Consider the following 15330-nt stretch of genomic DNA (forward strand, 5'->3'; position numbering starts at 1 on the left):
TCTGGATTATCTCCAATTACAGGAGTTATTTTCATATTATTTTTTGACATCTCATCAAAGATGAAGAAGAATATGGAAGTCTGGGCATTTACGGGGCTGACGACCGTCATAGGCTGGTTTAATACATGGTTCTTTATATCTCACCAATAGATGTCTCTAGTGAAGTTCTAGTGATTCAAGAACAAGGTTTCTAAATTGGTTCATATATATGGAACTTCCAAGAATTTGAGTAGTGTGGTTGTCAATAATGGGTAGAATTGGTGAATGATCACTTAAACCAGCCTATGACGGTCGTTAGCCCCGTAAATTCCCAAACTTCCATATTCTTCTTCATCTTTGATGAGATGTCAAAAAATAATACTAAAACTACTTACTTAATGGTTTTCTGAATCAGTTATATTAGATATTTGAATAAAAATAATCAGATTATGATATTTCTTAATTAAGTGACCAGCTTTTAAAATAAAAGAACTATTAATAAGGTTAATGTACTTATATCTAATTTATGTATTTGAGAATATTATTTATCTTCACTTATTTTTAAATAGTAAAAAAAAATTACCTTAAATAAAATGTGTTAATTTATTATTGTAAGGTTAGTTAATGTTACTTAAATATATTGGGATGGTTACAAAAATATCGACAGATAACGGTTTTCATTTTTTTCCTTTAAAATACCTAAAACAATGATATCCGAAACCACCAATGTAATACATAATATTTATCTCAACTTAAATATTTAAACTACAAAATCTTTACAAAAAATAAAAATAAAACACACTTTTGCTTAAAAGCGGAATCCTCAAAGGAAAAGTTATATTTGTAAAGAAAAAGGAATGTACTTAAAAATACTGATTATTTTTTTGACACAATATGATACTTATTTCGATATCTTTTTTATGTAGGGTCGTTTACTTCAGTTAATTCTTCCGTGTCTCCATACAGCGGTTCTGCATCACCACATTGCATATCCGCGAACCCAGCCTTGGGAACCACTGTCAGCTGTTCCAAATCACCCTGTGTGGTAAAAAAACGAATTACATATACTCTTTCAACACATTTTTTTTATTGAAAAAAATATTAAAAACTTTGAGCATTAATAAAGATTGCTTGTATTTATAAAGATTGCTTTCTGCCATTGCTTTTTTTTTAAATCCTTATACGGGTAAAAAAATATGTTTTTGATCCATAATTTGTATCTTACTCTTTAAAATAACTGTAATTTTTTATACTTCTAACCAATTTATATTGAACCTTATTTTACCAACATGGTTTTAATTTTTGTATCCCTCTTGCGTTAAATCTGATAAACAAACATGACAGCACTTTTTTGTTAAATAAAATCACATTTTAAATAAAATCCTAAATTTAAAGATACAGCTGTTACAAAATTGGATAAATTCAATCAGAATCTTGCACCAGGCTTAAGTACAATGCTTATTTTAAATTTTACGTAATGTATTTCTCATATCTCTCATCCTATCCATCTTTTCAAAGGAGTGTTTGTAATTAGATTGTAGCAATCTGTTTTCACTCAGTATTTGTGTTTTTAAAACTTGGTAAAACGTGGTGAATTGTAAATTATTTAGTTTATTTAAATTAACATACATACCTACTTAAAAAAAAGTTATCAATCAAATGATTACAACATTGAAATAAAATATGTTTTTACATAAAATTTTTATGATTTTTCCTAACATAAATAGGTATCTACTTTCAATAAGTAGGTATATAATGAAATGAGCAAATTTAATTTCGTAGTAGTATTTAGTGAACGTTGAAAGTACGAATGAAGAGAGAGAAATAACACAAGTACCTACTGTTATTATCAATGATGAATTCTTATTGAAGAGTTTATTACTAATTATTGAATATTATTTAATATTTCCGTTTTCAATGATAATTTTAAGACGATTTCAATACTCGGTATAAGAAAGGCTATTAATTTATTACTTGTTTTTGAATGGCTAATGAATGATTTAATTTATAAATCTTTGATTCTTCATTGTATATCTTATGAATTCAGTGAGTTATTGGAGTAATCCTTTATTATTAACAGAGAAATATTATTTCTGTTAAATATAATTCTATTATATCTTCTGAAGGAATCGAACCAAATATATTTACATTAACGATAACAATATTGTATTTTATTAAATAAAAAAACAACAACAACGGTTCAGTTAAGTGAGTGTTAATTTAAGTATTTCAAGATAATATTCTCAAAATTAAAAAAAATTAAAGTATTTACTTTGTGTTTAGTCATTTTTACTTTTTTTTACAAAAATGTAAGTTATATTAGTATATAAGTAACCACTCACCGAGATTTTTATGTCTACCATTTTCGAGACGTTCTTTGTTAGGACAATCACTACCACAGTTTGTTTGCATGCTGTGCTAGTGATTACCCTGACGAAGAGACGGGTACATCTCGAAACCGGAAGACATAAAAATCTCGGTGAGTGGTTATATACTAATATTACCAAAATTTTTGAAAAAAAAGAACTAATTTTTAAATAAGTTTATAAACATCCACCTTCGAATGTTATACTATCCCAAAAATTAAGAAAATCATAATTTTAGCTCTAGACTTTTGTATTCATAATAAAACCTTAAAAATAGTATATTTTTAAGAAATCTTTGATGTTCAATATCTGAATTTGAGCAACATAATTATAACCAACTTTAATAAAAAATACGAATTATCTTTTTTTCTGAAATGAATTTTATTAAGGATTCATAAACGTATTTTTTTTCAATTAAAAGCTTTAATTATGCTCTTTTTTATTTTATCAGTACCACTTAAAACTTTCCAGTACCACTAGTCTGTTTTTGAACGGTTAAAAATATTTCTCCTTGCCTGTTAATGACCATATATTATGTAAAAGAAGTTTATTAAATAAATAAAAAAAATAAAATTTAAATCAATTTTCTTACATCTTTCGGTTTCTATCACTCAATGTTTCGGTAACAAAAACATATTTAGAAGAGAGAACGGTAAAAATAGTTTTCAAAATGGGTAATAGTATTAGGATACATTTAAATTTCACATATTAATTTCTACTTACCGAAAATAAGTATCCTACGATGAGATCAGCATCCTTTGGCGTGTCTAAAGAATTTCTATGCAGCACATCAGTCCTGAGCCAGCGGCAATCTACGTAACTCCGGACTGTGCTGTCTCCATGAACACTGTGTAGAAGAAGAAGAAAAAACTTTAATTTATCATCAAACATAAAATTTTTGGTAGAATTGTCAATAATTTCGGGATCATACTGTTAATTGATTCAATCACTTTTACCAAATGTTGATAATATTATTAATTATTTGAAACATTCACATTGTTATATTATATACTAACAAAGTTAATAAAAAAAACTTATAAATCGTCTAGATCGTCTACAAAATCAGAGCATCCGCTACATTTTAAATAAAAAAAATTATGACCATGTTTCACCTTCTCGCACGGAACTTAAATTGCTTCACTTCAACTAGCGCATGAACCTTCAATCTCTCACACTACTTTATAATATTCTTCACAACCCTAATGGACCTAAATATCCGGCTGAAAATTTTATATACCTCTCAGATCATGGTCTATCACTACGTTCTTCCCAAGAAAGAACACTTTCTATTTCTCGCCATAGCACATCATTCTTTAGTAATTCCTTCTCTGTCCAAGTAAAAAATGCACCTTCTCTAATAACTTTTAAGAAACGTCTAAGTCATTACTATTTATCATTAGAATCTTCACTGTCCATCAATCCTACTCCCTTAGTTTTTCTCTCTACCTCCTTCCTTAAACTCCCTTTTTTCTTTGCCCTCCTTATTATCATCTTTTGTAATTTATGTTTTTTAATATTTTAATTTGTAATTTATGTTTTTTTTAATGTTCAAGTACTATCTACCCTCTGATTGCAAACAGTTATATATAGTATCAAACATTATGATCAATATCACTGGTCTATTTTTTGCTTATTGGGAAATATTGCTCTGTAGCAATAAGCCCAATGTACTTATTTATTTTCTGAACATGAAGTTTAAATAAATATTTATTATCCAAGAAAACAAAGAGATTAATTTAATAAACAACTATTATAAAATTTATTTTACGTTTAAATGCATTGTTAACTTTGTTGAATGGTAATATAATGCTCTCCTTATCATTTATCGTTTACTTTTTCTTTATAAAGTGGTATTACACAAAGTGAACGATGAATGATAAGGATGGTGGTATTTTACCAAGATTGTTTAATCATCATATCTATAGAGCTACAATATAATGTATGGACATAGCACTTAAAACCCATGTTCCTTGACCAATCAATGGGCAAGTACAAGTACCCTTATATACCAAACACGTCAGAGCTATTCTAGTACCTACATTATTATGTACATACAAAGTAAAGGGATTAACATGACATGGAACTGGAAACTGTACTCTGAGCAATTCACAACTTTGGGGTAGTAATAATAAAATGTTTTATAATTGAGTATTATGGGTATGTTTTATTATTGGGAATTATCCGCCTCCGTAGTGTAATGGTCAGCATGCTCGGTTACCGTTCTGGAGGACTCGAGTTCGATTCCCAGGGGGGGGTGAAATAAATATAAGTAATTTTTTCACTGTAATATTTATTCAATATTACCCTAGACTAGTACCTGCAGTGGAGGGCTGATCACCTTTTCTTCGTATGTAAAACGATCAAGATAATACTGCGTTTATATGACGCAGTGCCCTATGCACCATTGATGTGCGGCTAAGGGTTTGAATTGAAAATATTATTGGGTAGAGATATATTTTTTCTTGAATGCTTTTCGCAGATACTTAGTGGCACATTTTATAAACTTTATCAAATTAAAAAACTTTGTTTTAACAGAAAAAATAACAAAAATGATAACTAAACTCCTAATTTTTTGTTTAAAAAATTGTTTAACGATTTCACAATAATAAAATATTTCGTGTGTGTCCCAATCCTTGTTTACAAATCTAGAATTATCTATTTTGCAGTCATAATTCACATTATATTTTGTATAAGCGCCATTAATGTATCATTTTACAAAAATGGCGCTTTATTTAATAATTCATCGAAATAATTATTATAATTATAACCTCAACATAGATGAAGAAGAATATGGAAGTCTGAGTATTTACAGGGCTTACGACTTATCATAGGCTGATTTGAGTTATCACTTTATACACGTGTAACGTTCACCATTCTACCCATGGTTGACAACCACACCACTCAAATGATTGAAATCGTATACAGATGATACGAATAATACCTTGCATCATGCGTGAGTTCACAAGCAGTATCTATGGTTGATCAGAGAAAGTTTTTTTTTTAGCAGGGACTCTTTTAAATGGATGCAACCCGGACTTCTTCTTCAACTATTTTGAGAAGTCAAAACTGTTACAAAATACAAATGAAAAAAAAATCATATCCTTTAATTTTGACAATTCATCAATAATTTACACAAAGAAAGAATTGCCAATTAAAAAATTACTAGATAATTCGCGGTGACAAAAAAGTGAATAAAAAAAAAACTAAATTTTATTATTGTACCGGAACCAAAGAGGACTTAGAATATAATAAAGAGGATTATCAGTAAACCAAACTTTTAAATTATTTAACAATCAACTGAGTTAACTTTTAAACATGGGTCTCGGCTTAGGCCGGTTATACATTACATGATAAGCCTTACCACGGGTAAAGTTAGCCAAAAACAAAATTTCTAATTATCCATAATTGCGTTAATTTTGACGTAATTGCGTTAATCCCTACTCGGACCCTAGTCTCTCATAGGAATATATTTCTGGCCTGTTTTCTGCGAAAAATAAAACATTTCAAATAGCTTAAAATTAACCCATGGTTGAATTAAAAAAGAAATTAATAAAGTGATAAACGTTAAATTTAATCATGGCAAATTCTGGATATTTTTTTATTTTAACAAATTGTGGTACTTGAAAATTCTTTCAGTATTATTTTTATTTATTTATTTAAACTCCATGGACAGTAAAGAAATAAACGCGTACATTACAGGATTATTGAAAATATTTTTAGTGTGTCCAAAATTTTGTTCACAAATCTGGGTTTGCCCAATCGGGAGTTATTTATATTGACATCTCAACATAGAAGCAGAAGAATATAGTTTTGGGCATTTTTCTACGTCTTTGTTAAGATATCATTATAAAATAAGTTCTACGAGGGTAGAAATAATTGACAAACATTCTGAATAAAACTACTGGTCAAAAAATATTTTTAATACAAATTTAATGTACATTCCATAAAGGTCTCAACCATAGATGATGCCAAGAACTGGCATGTGAAAGAGGGCGTCAAGTAATGGCAAATACAACTTTTCATGAAATTTGAAGCGAATATCCCTCTTTGGCACCACTCACCATGCGAAAGTAACCATATGGCGCCTTTAAAGCTACTATCAATGATGAGGTTTGCAAAATACATGGAAAAATATTATTGCAAATCCTTTTGGAAAGTATTATTGAATCCTGGACCCAATAAAACAACGATATTTAAATTGACATCTCAATATAGACGAAGAAGAATATAGAAGTCAGGATATTGACAGTGCTTATTACCAGATAGCAACTAACGCACTAAATTTGGCAAGCGTAAGTTTGCTGTTGTGGGACCGATGACGTGTAATGTTCTCCCACTAGTAGTTAGAAAAAAGTTAAAATAAGAAGATATTTAGAAAAAAGCTAAAAATATATTTTTTTGCTAAATTATCATCATGCACTATCTCTTTTGCGTCAATTAAATCACAGTGATGTGCCCTAGAGGTAGCAATTTTTTAATATCTCTATATATGGTAAATAATCCAAATTTATTATTTTATTACTACGCTGTCCATCATGACCAATGTTTAGTTTTACAGATGGAAAAGCCATTGTGATCAAAAGCCGTTATTGAAAAAAATTTATAGCTTTATCAGTTCCAGATATGGAAAAAACCTAAAATAATATATAAAAACACGCATATTTGCATCGAAATCAATCATATCAAAGCAATCGGTGAGTAGCGAGTAGTAAAGAATTAAGATTTAGAACAAACAAATATTTACAATTTTTCATAATAAAAAAGTAACCAAGTATTCATTTCTACTTGAATTTTATTAGACCAGCAACCGGGTAGACTGGTAAAAATTACATAGTTGTTATTTTATTATATAAAATGCAGTTCCACCAAGAAAATTAAATTACAAAACTTAAATTTACATTTTTATTTACATAGTATAGTACTGAGTATAGAGCCATTTAAAATAGAAAAGTGAATTTGTAAGTCTGCAAATTAAAACACATTTTATTTTTGCCTCTTTATCAAATGTAAACGATAAATGAACAAACACCCACGCTAATACTAAGAGAACCTATGTAGATCTGGCAGCGATAGTGTAAAACGGACTCCTTGTCATAGGCGCGTACCCAAGTTATTCGAAATATTAATCAGTACGCACGATTCACAATGCAAACTGTCACCAACGAATGGTCATGGACAACTCTTCGCAAGGGAAAACGGATAGGATAGGTAAAGCGGAGACAAAAACAGGATTGTCAGTCTAAGAATACAATCGCCATCACAATTTCATAAAATATGAACCAAAATGAGGTTTTCAAGTCATTTATTTTTAATTCCCACCTATTATTTTAACACTACTTGTATTTTTTCTAAGCCTTATTTGATGTTCTGTCCGCCTCCGTAGTGTACTGGTCAGCACGCTCGGCTTTCCTATTGGAGGTCCCGGGTTCGATTCCCAGGGGGTCAAATAAATATAAGGGATTTTTTCACTGTAATATTTATTCAATATTATCCTGGACTGGTACCTGAAGCGGAGGGCTGATCACCTTTCTTTTATGTGTAAACGATCAAGATAAAACTGAGTTTATATGAAACAGTGCCCTATGCACCATTGGGGTGCGGAGAAGGGTTTTATTATTATTATTATTATTTGATGCTTATAGTTCAAAAGTACATTTTTCAATATGAAGACGTCGTTAATCGAAGTCCTGAATTAATTCATTATTCATTCATTGATTCGGCAGTCACTTTGTGGTGTAATATCTATCTTTATTTGATTTACGTTTTACTAGGTGTATCTCTAGATGCAAAATGCATCGAAACACGCGTCACAATAGATTTAACAAAAAAATAGTAGTAGGGGAGAGTGCCCACGAGTGGGACAGAGGATGAATGGGACAATCGTCCTCCAGCCCAAACTATTATTACAAAAAAAAATTAAAAATTACCCAACATTAACGCTACGATATAAGACAGATTAATCCTCAAACCTTAGTTCTCGACTGACAGTAAAGCGAGTAAGACGTGTTACAATTTTTTTGCGTCAAAAAGTAAATTATATATTGCAATTTGATTTTGTTTGTACATATAGGTTATGATAAGTGCTGCAATTGATAAATACAATTATTGAAGTTGGTTCTCTCAGGATATTATAAAGTATGTTTCATCAAATTTACTTTAGAATAAATGTATCGATTTATCTATTTTTCTAAAAATCACGCATTTCCTTGAATGGGACGCGCGCAGTGATCATGAATGGGACGGTCCCACTCAAGGGAAAATTGCCCCATTCATGGCGAATACTTTTAATTTATATTAAAAATCGTTTGTACTCGTTTGTATTACACGCATTGTAAACATTATATTGTTTTTAGGTTATAATGCCAAAACACGGCATCGTTCACCAACCATCAATCACCAACGTTCTAATTGAAGCTGCTGTAGAAGAGGTTTTAAATAAAAGCAAAATATTAGGTCGGTTGCAAAGACATATGCAATAGGAAAATCTTCTCTTTATAGACATGTCAAACAAGTAAAGGCTGATAGGAAATAAAAGAGCCTATCAGCGGAAGCTAAACTGGCAGTGCATAACGGAGTCCTGGTTCTAACTCTAATGTATGGAAGTGAAACATGGAGTTGGCAAAATAAGGATGAAAGTAGACTGAATGCAGTCGAAATGCGATCTCTCAGAAGAATGTGCGACAAAACGATGTATGATAGATGTTCGAATAGTGAAATAAGGAAGGAATGCAAAGCTGAGATAAGCATAATCGATAAAATTAAGAAAAATGTGTTGAGATGGTTTGGACATGTAGAACGAATGAGTGAGGATAAAACGGTTAAACAAATTTACTAGGCGAATGTTATTGGAAAAAGGAGCAGAGAAAGACTGAGAAAAACATGGCACGATCAGGTAAGCCAAATAGTTGCAAGTGGTCAGGTTGGAGTCGTAACAATCGGCGGGTATGAGTGAGGAGATGCATGAACGTGGAAGAGGCGAAAAGAATGTTTGCAAAGACAGAGTGGTGTGGCGTTATATTCTTTCTACCTATCCCTGCGGGGAAGCGGCGTGATAGTAAGTTAGTTTTTTTAGTTAGTTAGTTCAGTCTGAAGCGAGAAGAAATACTTTCCACGTATTTAAATTCAGCTGGATTCAGCAATATGTTCTACAGTACAGAAATAAATCAGTAAGGGGAAATCAAGTATAATATCTGACACTTCAGAAAAGGACAAGTTTTTGAAAATACAATTATTGAAGAATGGAAAATGAAAACCCATAGATAGACCATAAAATAAGCCTAACGCTAAAAGAGTTTAAAAAAAAACTCAGTTTTCAACAAAATATTTCAATGAGTGATGACAGAGATCAGTTCAGATAAATCAGTTGAAATAGAAGGTGTATCACTGACAAAAACAAAAGGAAAGGAGGATAAGTGTCACATATGTGAAGGAGAATATCAATATAGTTTTATGCAATGGCTTAAATGTAAATTTTGTGGCCCATGAAAAAAAAAAAAAAATGCCAAAAATGTTGCTAAAATGTTAAATAAAATTTCTTTTACATGTGTCTACGTATTATACTAAAGTGTCTACAGATGATTTTTGTATTAAAATAGAATTATTCCATCAATCTAGCATTTTAATTAATGTCCTATTCATGGTATACTGGTGTCCCTCTCATGGGAGGGTGTTTATGAATGGGACATTTTAGGACATGATTTGAAATCGATTTTTCAGGCAGTTAGGTTAATTTTTTTAGAAAACAAAGTATGGCATATTTGTAGCTAAAAGATTGAATAAAGAGAAACCACGTTTACTTTTTGTGATTTATTTTACAGAGAAGAACTAGAGAGGCAAAATCAAAAACGTCCCATCCATGGGCACTCTCCCCTATATGCCAAATGAAACTTGAGTTGAAAATAATTAAATTATTTTGCGTTTTATATTATTCTTCAACCCTTTGTCGCACCCAATGGTGCGTATGGTACTCCACTGTATCAACGCAGTTTTGTTTTATTTACACGAAGGTTTCCATTATCCATAAAGTCATTCAATAACGTAACTTAGTTTAAAAAGGCTTTTCAAAAATGGTTGATGGGACTTGTAAATTTGAAATAGATCGCATCATGAGCTATGTCTTATTTGATTGCATATCAAAAACAATTTACTTGTCATATAAAAAAAAAAGTAATGTAAAATGTGCCCTCGACACAGGAAAAACTTAGAGAGGTTTTTTTATGTGCATAGAAATTGGAAGTATGATGAAAAATAATATGAAAAAATCAACAAATGGTTTTATAAATTTGTATGGTTTATTTGTCATACCTGATGGCAATCTGATGCCAGCGATAGTCCTTGAGAGTGGCCGGAAGATGAATGACCTCTGAACCGTTTGCTCCTGCGTGAACCAGGCGCGCTCCTCCTGCTGACAGCTCTAAGGACAAATAGGCGTCTTGCTGCCTTCGAGAACGAAGGCTGAACAAGGTCCCCTGACCGACGCCTCCACTCTGTTGAAAAAAAATCCATATATGTATTGGAAGCTTATACAAGCAATTGTTATTTTTCAATCTTTTTTGTAGGTGTGTAGAGCATGAGTATAATGTGTTATTCATGATGATCCATTTGAAAAATTTATTTTGTATCGAATAAGCTTTGAACAAACGATTCAGTTAAAAATCAAAATAAAAAAAATAGAAACTGTCGATGAAAACATCTAAAGTTTTCGAAACCAGTTGTGTGTAGTGGGATAAATCTCAGTGAGTGGTATAATACTGTTTAATATAAAAATCATCAATATGTCATTCCACAAAATAAATGTCAAATAAATAAATAATACATCAGTTCTAGTTCTATTATACATGCAAAATAAAATCAAACATATCTTTGAATGTTAAAACAAAACCATGTATAAGGCAGTTTTTAAGTTTATCAATGTAAATACGACTAGTTGAACTACAGATGTTCTCATCAACAGGTGAAAATACAAACTGTATTTATATAAACTTTGTTTATAAAATGTAACAGAATTTTAACCCGACATTTAAACCCTTAAACCAACCCTTTATCACCTGCTGTGACTTAAGCAGGGAACTTAAGGAACCAGAGGAAAATGATTTGCAGCTACGGTTTGGTTTCTTAATAAAGAGAAAATAGCCAGCGGTGGTGCTGATAAATTTTAAATATGATTGCGTTCAATTATTTTTAAAAGCCAATTACTTTTTATTGCCACAGTAACTTCCCTATCATCGTTTAACTTTTAAATTTACAAGGGGTATTTTTCCATGTCGTAAAATCCCCTATAAAAATGGCTCATTTAGATCTTATAAATTGGAGTTACCTCCACAAGAACTTTTCCTTAAATTTAATTAAATTCATATGAATTATAAGTGAAATGGTTTCTTTTTGTGATTGTATGGCTAGTTGGTAACCTCTATATTAAAGGGTTGTCTGCAGTTGGGAAAATAAGGATAGAAAAACAGGATATGAAAGAAAAAAACAACACTTTACCAATTGAATATAAATATTTATTAAGTTCATTTTACAACTGGCGGGAATCGAACCTGCGACGCCAGTCTCATATGAGTGTGTGTGATTTGTTGCCGGTTACAGTAAGTAATAATAATCACAATTAGTTACAAATAAATAAATTGTTTTATTTTATACAATTAGATAAAAAATAAAACATTTTATTTATTGTTTTGGCATTAACATTGTGGTAAGTCATGTTACAATGATTAAAGAAACTACTTGTTTTTATACCACTTGAGTTTTATTACAGACCACTAGTTTCGGAAGCTAAACTTTCATCGTAAGTTATTATTCAGACCTAACGATGGAAGCTTAGCTTCTGAAACTAGTAGTCTTTAATGAAACTCAAGTGGTATAAGAACAAGTGTTTTATTTTATCATTGTAAAATAAAACATTGTTTTAAACCGCTTTAATTTTTAGTACTTTTCTCAAAGCGATTTCGACAAAAACCTAGTCAGAAATGGAAATATACATTTCGTGGGCCGATAATTTTTTTTGCAAATTTAACTTTAAAAAAGGTCTAAAAGGATGCATTTTAGATTGCACATAACGTAATTTTTTTTTTAATATTCCGTAGGTACTACATTTGGCCCTCAACTAGAACTCAAAGTTTTCGAAAAAAAAATTTTTTTTGCGCACCAACTGTCGTTTCGTAATAAAGTCATATAGACAGTCTAATTATATATTACGGTATGTAATATACTTGACTTTATAGCACATAAGGGCACAAGTTGCTCTTTACATCGTTATACATAGGTAGCGTTGTTTTAGTAAGTCATTATTTCCATCAGTATTCGGCCGGCGCGCGGCGCTTAAAGGGATCTATTGCGCTGTCCGTATTTTTTTAGACCCCGGTACTTTTAACTTTTACCACTCTGTAGGTCAGACATTCTGGCCCGTTTGATTCTAGTAGGCAGCTCCGTGGGCCACAATGTCTGGCCCGGCGCAGGTATAACTGATTTCTCAGGTATCACTGATTTCTCTATCACCCAAGTATATTTCACCAAAAAATATTTCAGATAAATACAGTTAATCTTAATTAACATGGCCATAAGAATTGCCAGACGGAGTGTCCCAAAATTAGGGAACCAAGTTTAAGTTTAAAATTATCTTTATCCTCGGTAATGAAAAGTAAGACGGAGAAGAGGATTCAAGTGTTCCCAGATTAATTGCATGTTAACCCTTCACTGCATAGTGTATCAAATTTGTTACATAGGTACCCAAAAGTTAATGTTAAAACGTTCTTTAAAAATATAAGCAACCATTATTTTTTGTTACTGATAAGATTCATTCATAACTCACGTATATAGTTCATAATTTAGCCAAAAGACGCGCTATGAACGCCGAAATAATAACTTTACTTGTCTCTCGAAGACAAACTGTCAATGAAGTCAGCAGTCATGCAAAAAAAAGTCATGCAGTGAAGGGATAATAATATGTATCTGATATGTATACCTCTGGTCGTAGTCTCAGGGAAAGGAAGAGGGTGAAGTCCTTCGGGAATCCTTGTGTGGGCTGCGGCTGGTGGAATAGCTGTGCTGACGGTAGCCAGACGTAGGAGTCTGCCTTGAGTCTCCAGGCTCCGGCCCTGCCGGGCACCTTGGCCCACTGAGCCCGGCCCTGGCGAGGCCTTCCTTGCTCCGAGTCCAATGGACTCACGGCACCTAAATTTATCAAAGAAATAATGTATGTGAAATAGTACTAAGGGGGATAGTTAATATTCGCATTATCATGTCGTGTCGATATTGATGCTATGTACACTTGATAATTCTAAAAATAAGCAAATTTTCTAACTATAAAAAGCTTTAATCATTTATATATTTATTAAGTTCTGGAATTCTTAAGGCTACCGCCATATTTCCAAATTCTGTATAGAACTCTTGGTTTCCATTCGGACACATTCATTAAAATACTTTGATCGGTACTTAATTTATTTATAACTTCCATGACTTGATATGTGTCTTGTCGAAGGAGTTCTTTAAAAATAATTTATTATATACCATACATACAAAAAAAAATCTTATAATTTTTACAGTTAACCTAGCCAAATTTTAATTTAGCCTTTTGACCAATCAATCGATTTTTTTCGATCAAACATAAAAAATATTACTAATGCCAATCAAAGTCCTTAATACTAGCAATCTCTATCAATACTTCAACAGAAAATGCGGAGTGCATCGAAACACGTGTTGCAATAGATTTTAAAAAAATAATGGTTCCTATAAACCAAGTATTATTTTTTATTAAAAATGGGTAGATAGTAACCCCAAAGTGCCGAATTTATGAATAAAAAAAAGGCTCATGTTACCTTGGCAGCTGAATGTGTTGCACTCCCTGAGTCGGGTGTGCGGACCCGGGCACGCGGGCACGTGGCACGCGCGCTTCTGTCTCTGAGTGCCGCCGCCGCACGTTGCGCTGCACGGACTCCACTCGGTCCAATCTCCCCAGCCTGAGAATATTGAGAAAAACAAATCAACTCACCATGAAAATGGTTTCAACTCAAAACAAATATTTACCTTTATGACATACTTTGCTGATCCTTGATAGGTAAAGTATGTTATTTACATAATAATTTACTGCGCACTTAACCATGACATTTAATATTTCATATCATCTCATGTTTATATTAATATCATCCATATCAAGTTAATTGTGTAGTATATAACTTTTTCACGAAATATGTTGCGAATTACCAAAATAAAAAATCAGGTAAATATTATAATCATTACATTAACTGTTACTGTGATTTACTAATAAACCTGTCATGTACTCTCGTTGTATAGGTACGAGAAATTCATATTCACTGTAATAAAACTTTTGGAGAGATTCATAGGAACCTCTCTAGATATCTCTTGTTAAATTATATTATTAATAATCCAAATATTTTTTATAATCAACAAATATTTATAGATACTTTTAATATAGATTCAATGGTGAATATTACAAATTTATCAAATTCAACCAGCCGTTAATAGTTTAAAAGCCCTGTAAACGCTTTTTGAATAAAACTTTTCTAAAAATTGATTTGTATCTGTATCATATTAAATCTAGTATGTATTTTTTCTTTTGAAGATTTGGGTAAGTTGGAATCGTTGTTAATTGTACAAATCAATATTATCTTTCTTACGATATTTATTTAAAAGTTTGTTAGATTTAACTTTTGTATTGGGATTCATTAGTGGAACTGAATTTTCTGTAATAAAACAACAACTTTATAATTTATTCCACATTCATTCTATTTTATTAGTGACCGGGTTTCGTTATTATCGATATCACTAGCTACATTTACCAAGCCACAGAAAACTTATTATCAAACCTAAAAACGTTTGATTCAAGTCGACGCATTGCAGAAAGCTTATATTACAATACAAGTATGAAATACTACTTTTTGTAATGTATTTTTCCTTCGACCGTAACTGCAAGCGCTATATCTGCACAAGACAATAGTTCGCTTGTTCGTTTATTAAATCCTTGCAT

The 15330-nt window shown here is 31.3% G+C and overlaps 1 protein-coding gene across 1 annotated transcript in view; it reads right to left on the bottom strand.

Moving 5' to 3' along the window:
* Nucleotides 1-769: 769 nt before the first annotated feature.
* Nucleotides 770-15330, bottom strand: part of LOC148305053 (uncharacterized) — a 45695-nt gene continuing 31134 nt past the window's right edge. The window contains exons 4-8 of the mRNA XM_088267307.1: nt 14162-14302; nt 13309-13517; nt 10650-10831; nt 3069-3192; nt 770-1017 (exon numbers count right to left, since the gene is read on the bottom strand). Of these exons, the coding sequence (XP_088123433.1) occupies nt 898-1017; nt 3069-3192; nt 10650-10831; nt 13309-13517; nt 14162-14302 (776 nt within the window). The 3' untranslated portion in view covers nt 770-897. The remainder of the gene's footprint in view (nt 1018-3068; nt 3193-10649; nt 10832-13308; nt 13518-14161; nt 14303-15330) is intronic.

Source organism: Brachycentrus maculatus, unplaced genomic scaffold (assembly GCF_059751285.1).
Source record: "Brachycentrus maculatus isolate JH-2025_06_01 unplaced genomic scaffold, ASM5975128v1 h1tg000289l, whole genome shotgun sequence".
Lineage (NCBI taxonomy): Eukaryota > Metazoa > Arthropoda > Insecta > Trichoptera > Brachycentridae > Brachycentrus > Brachycentrus maculatus.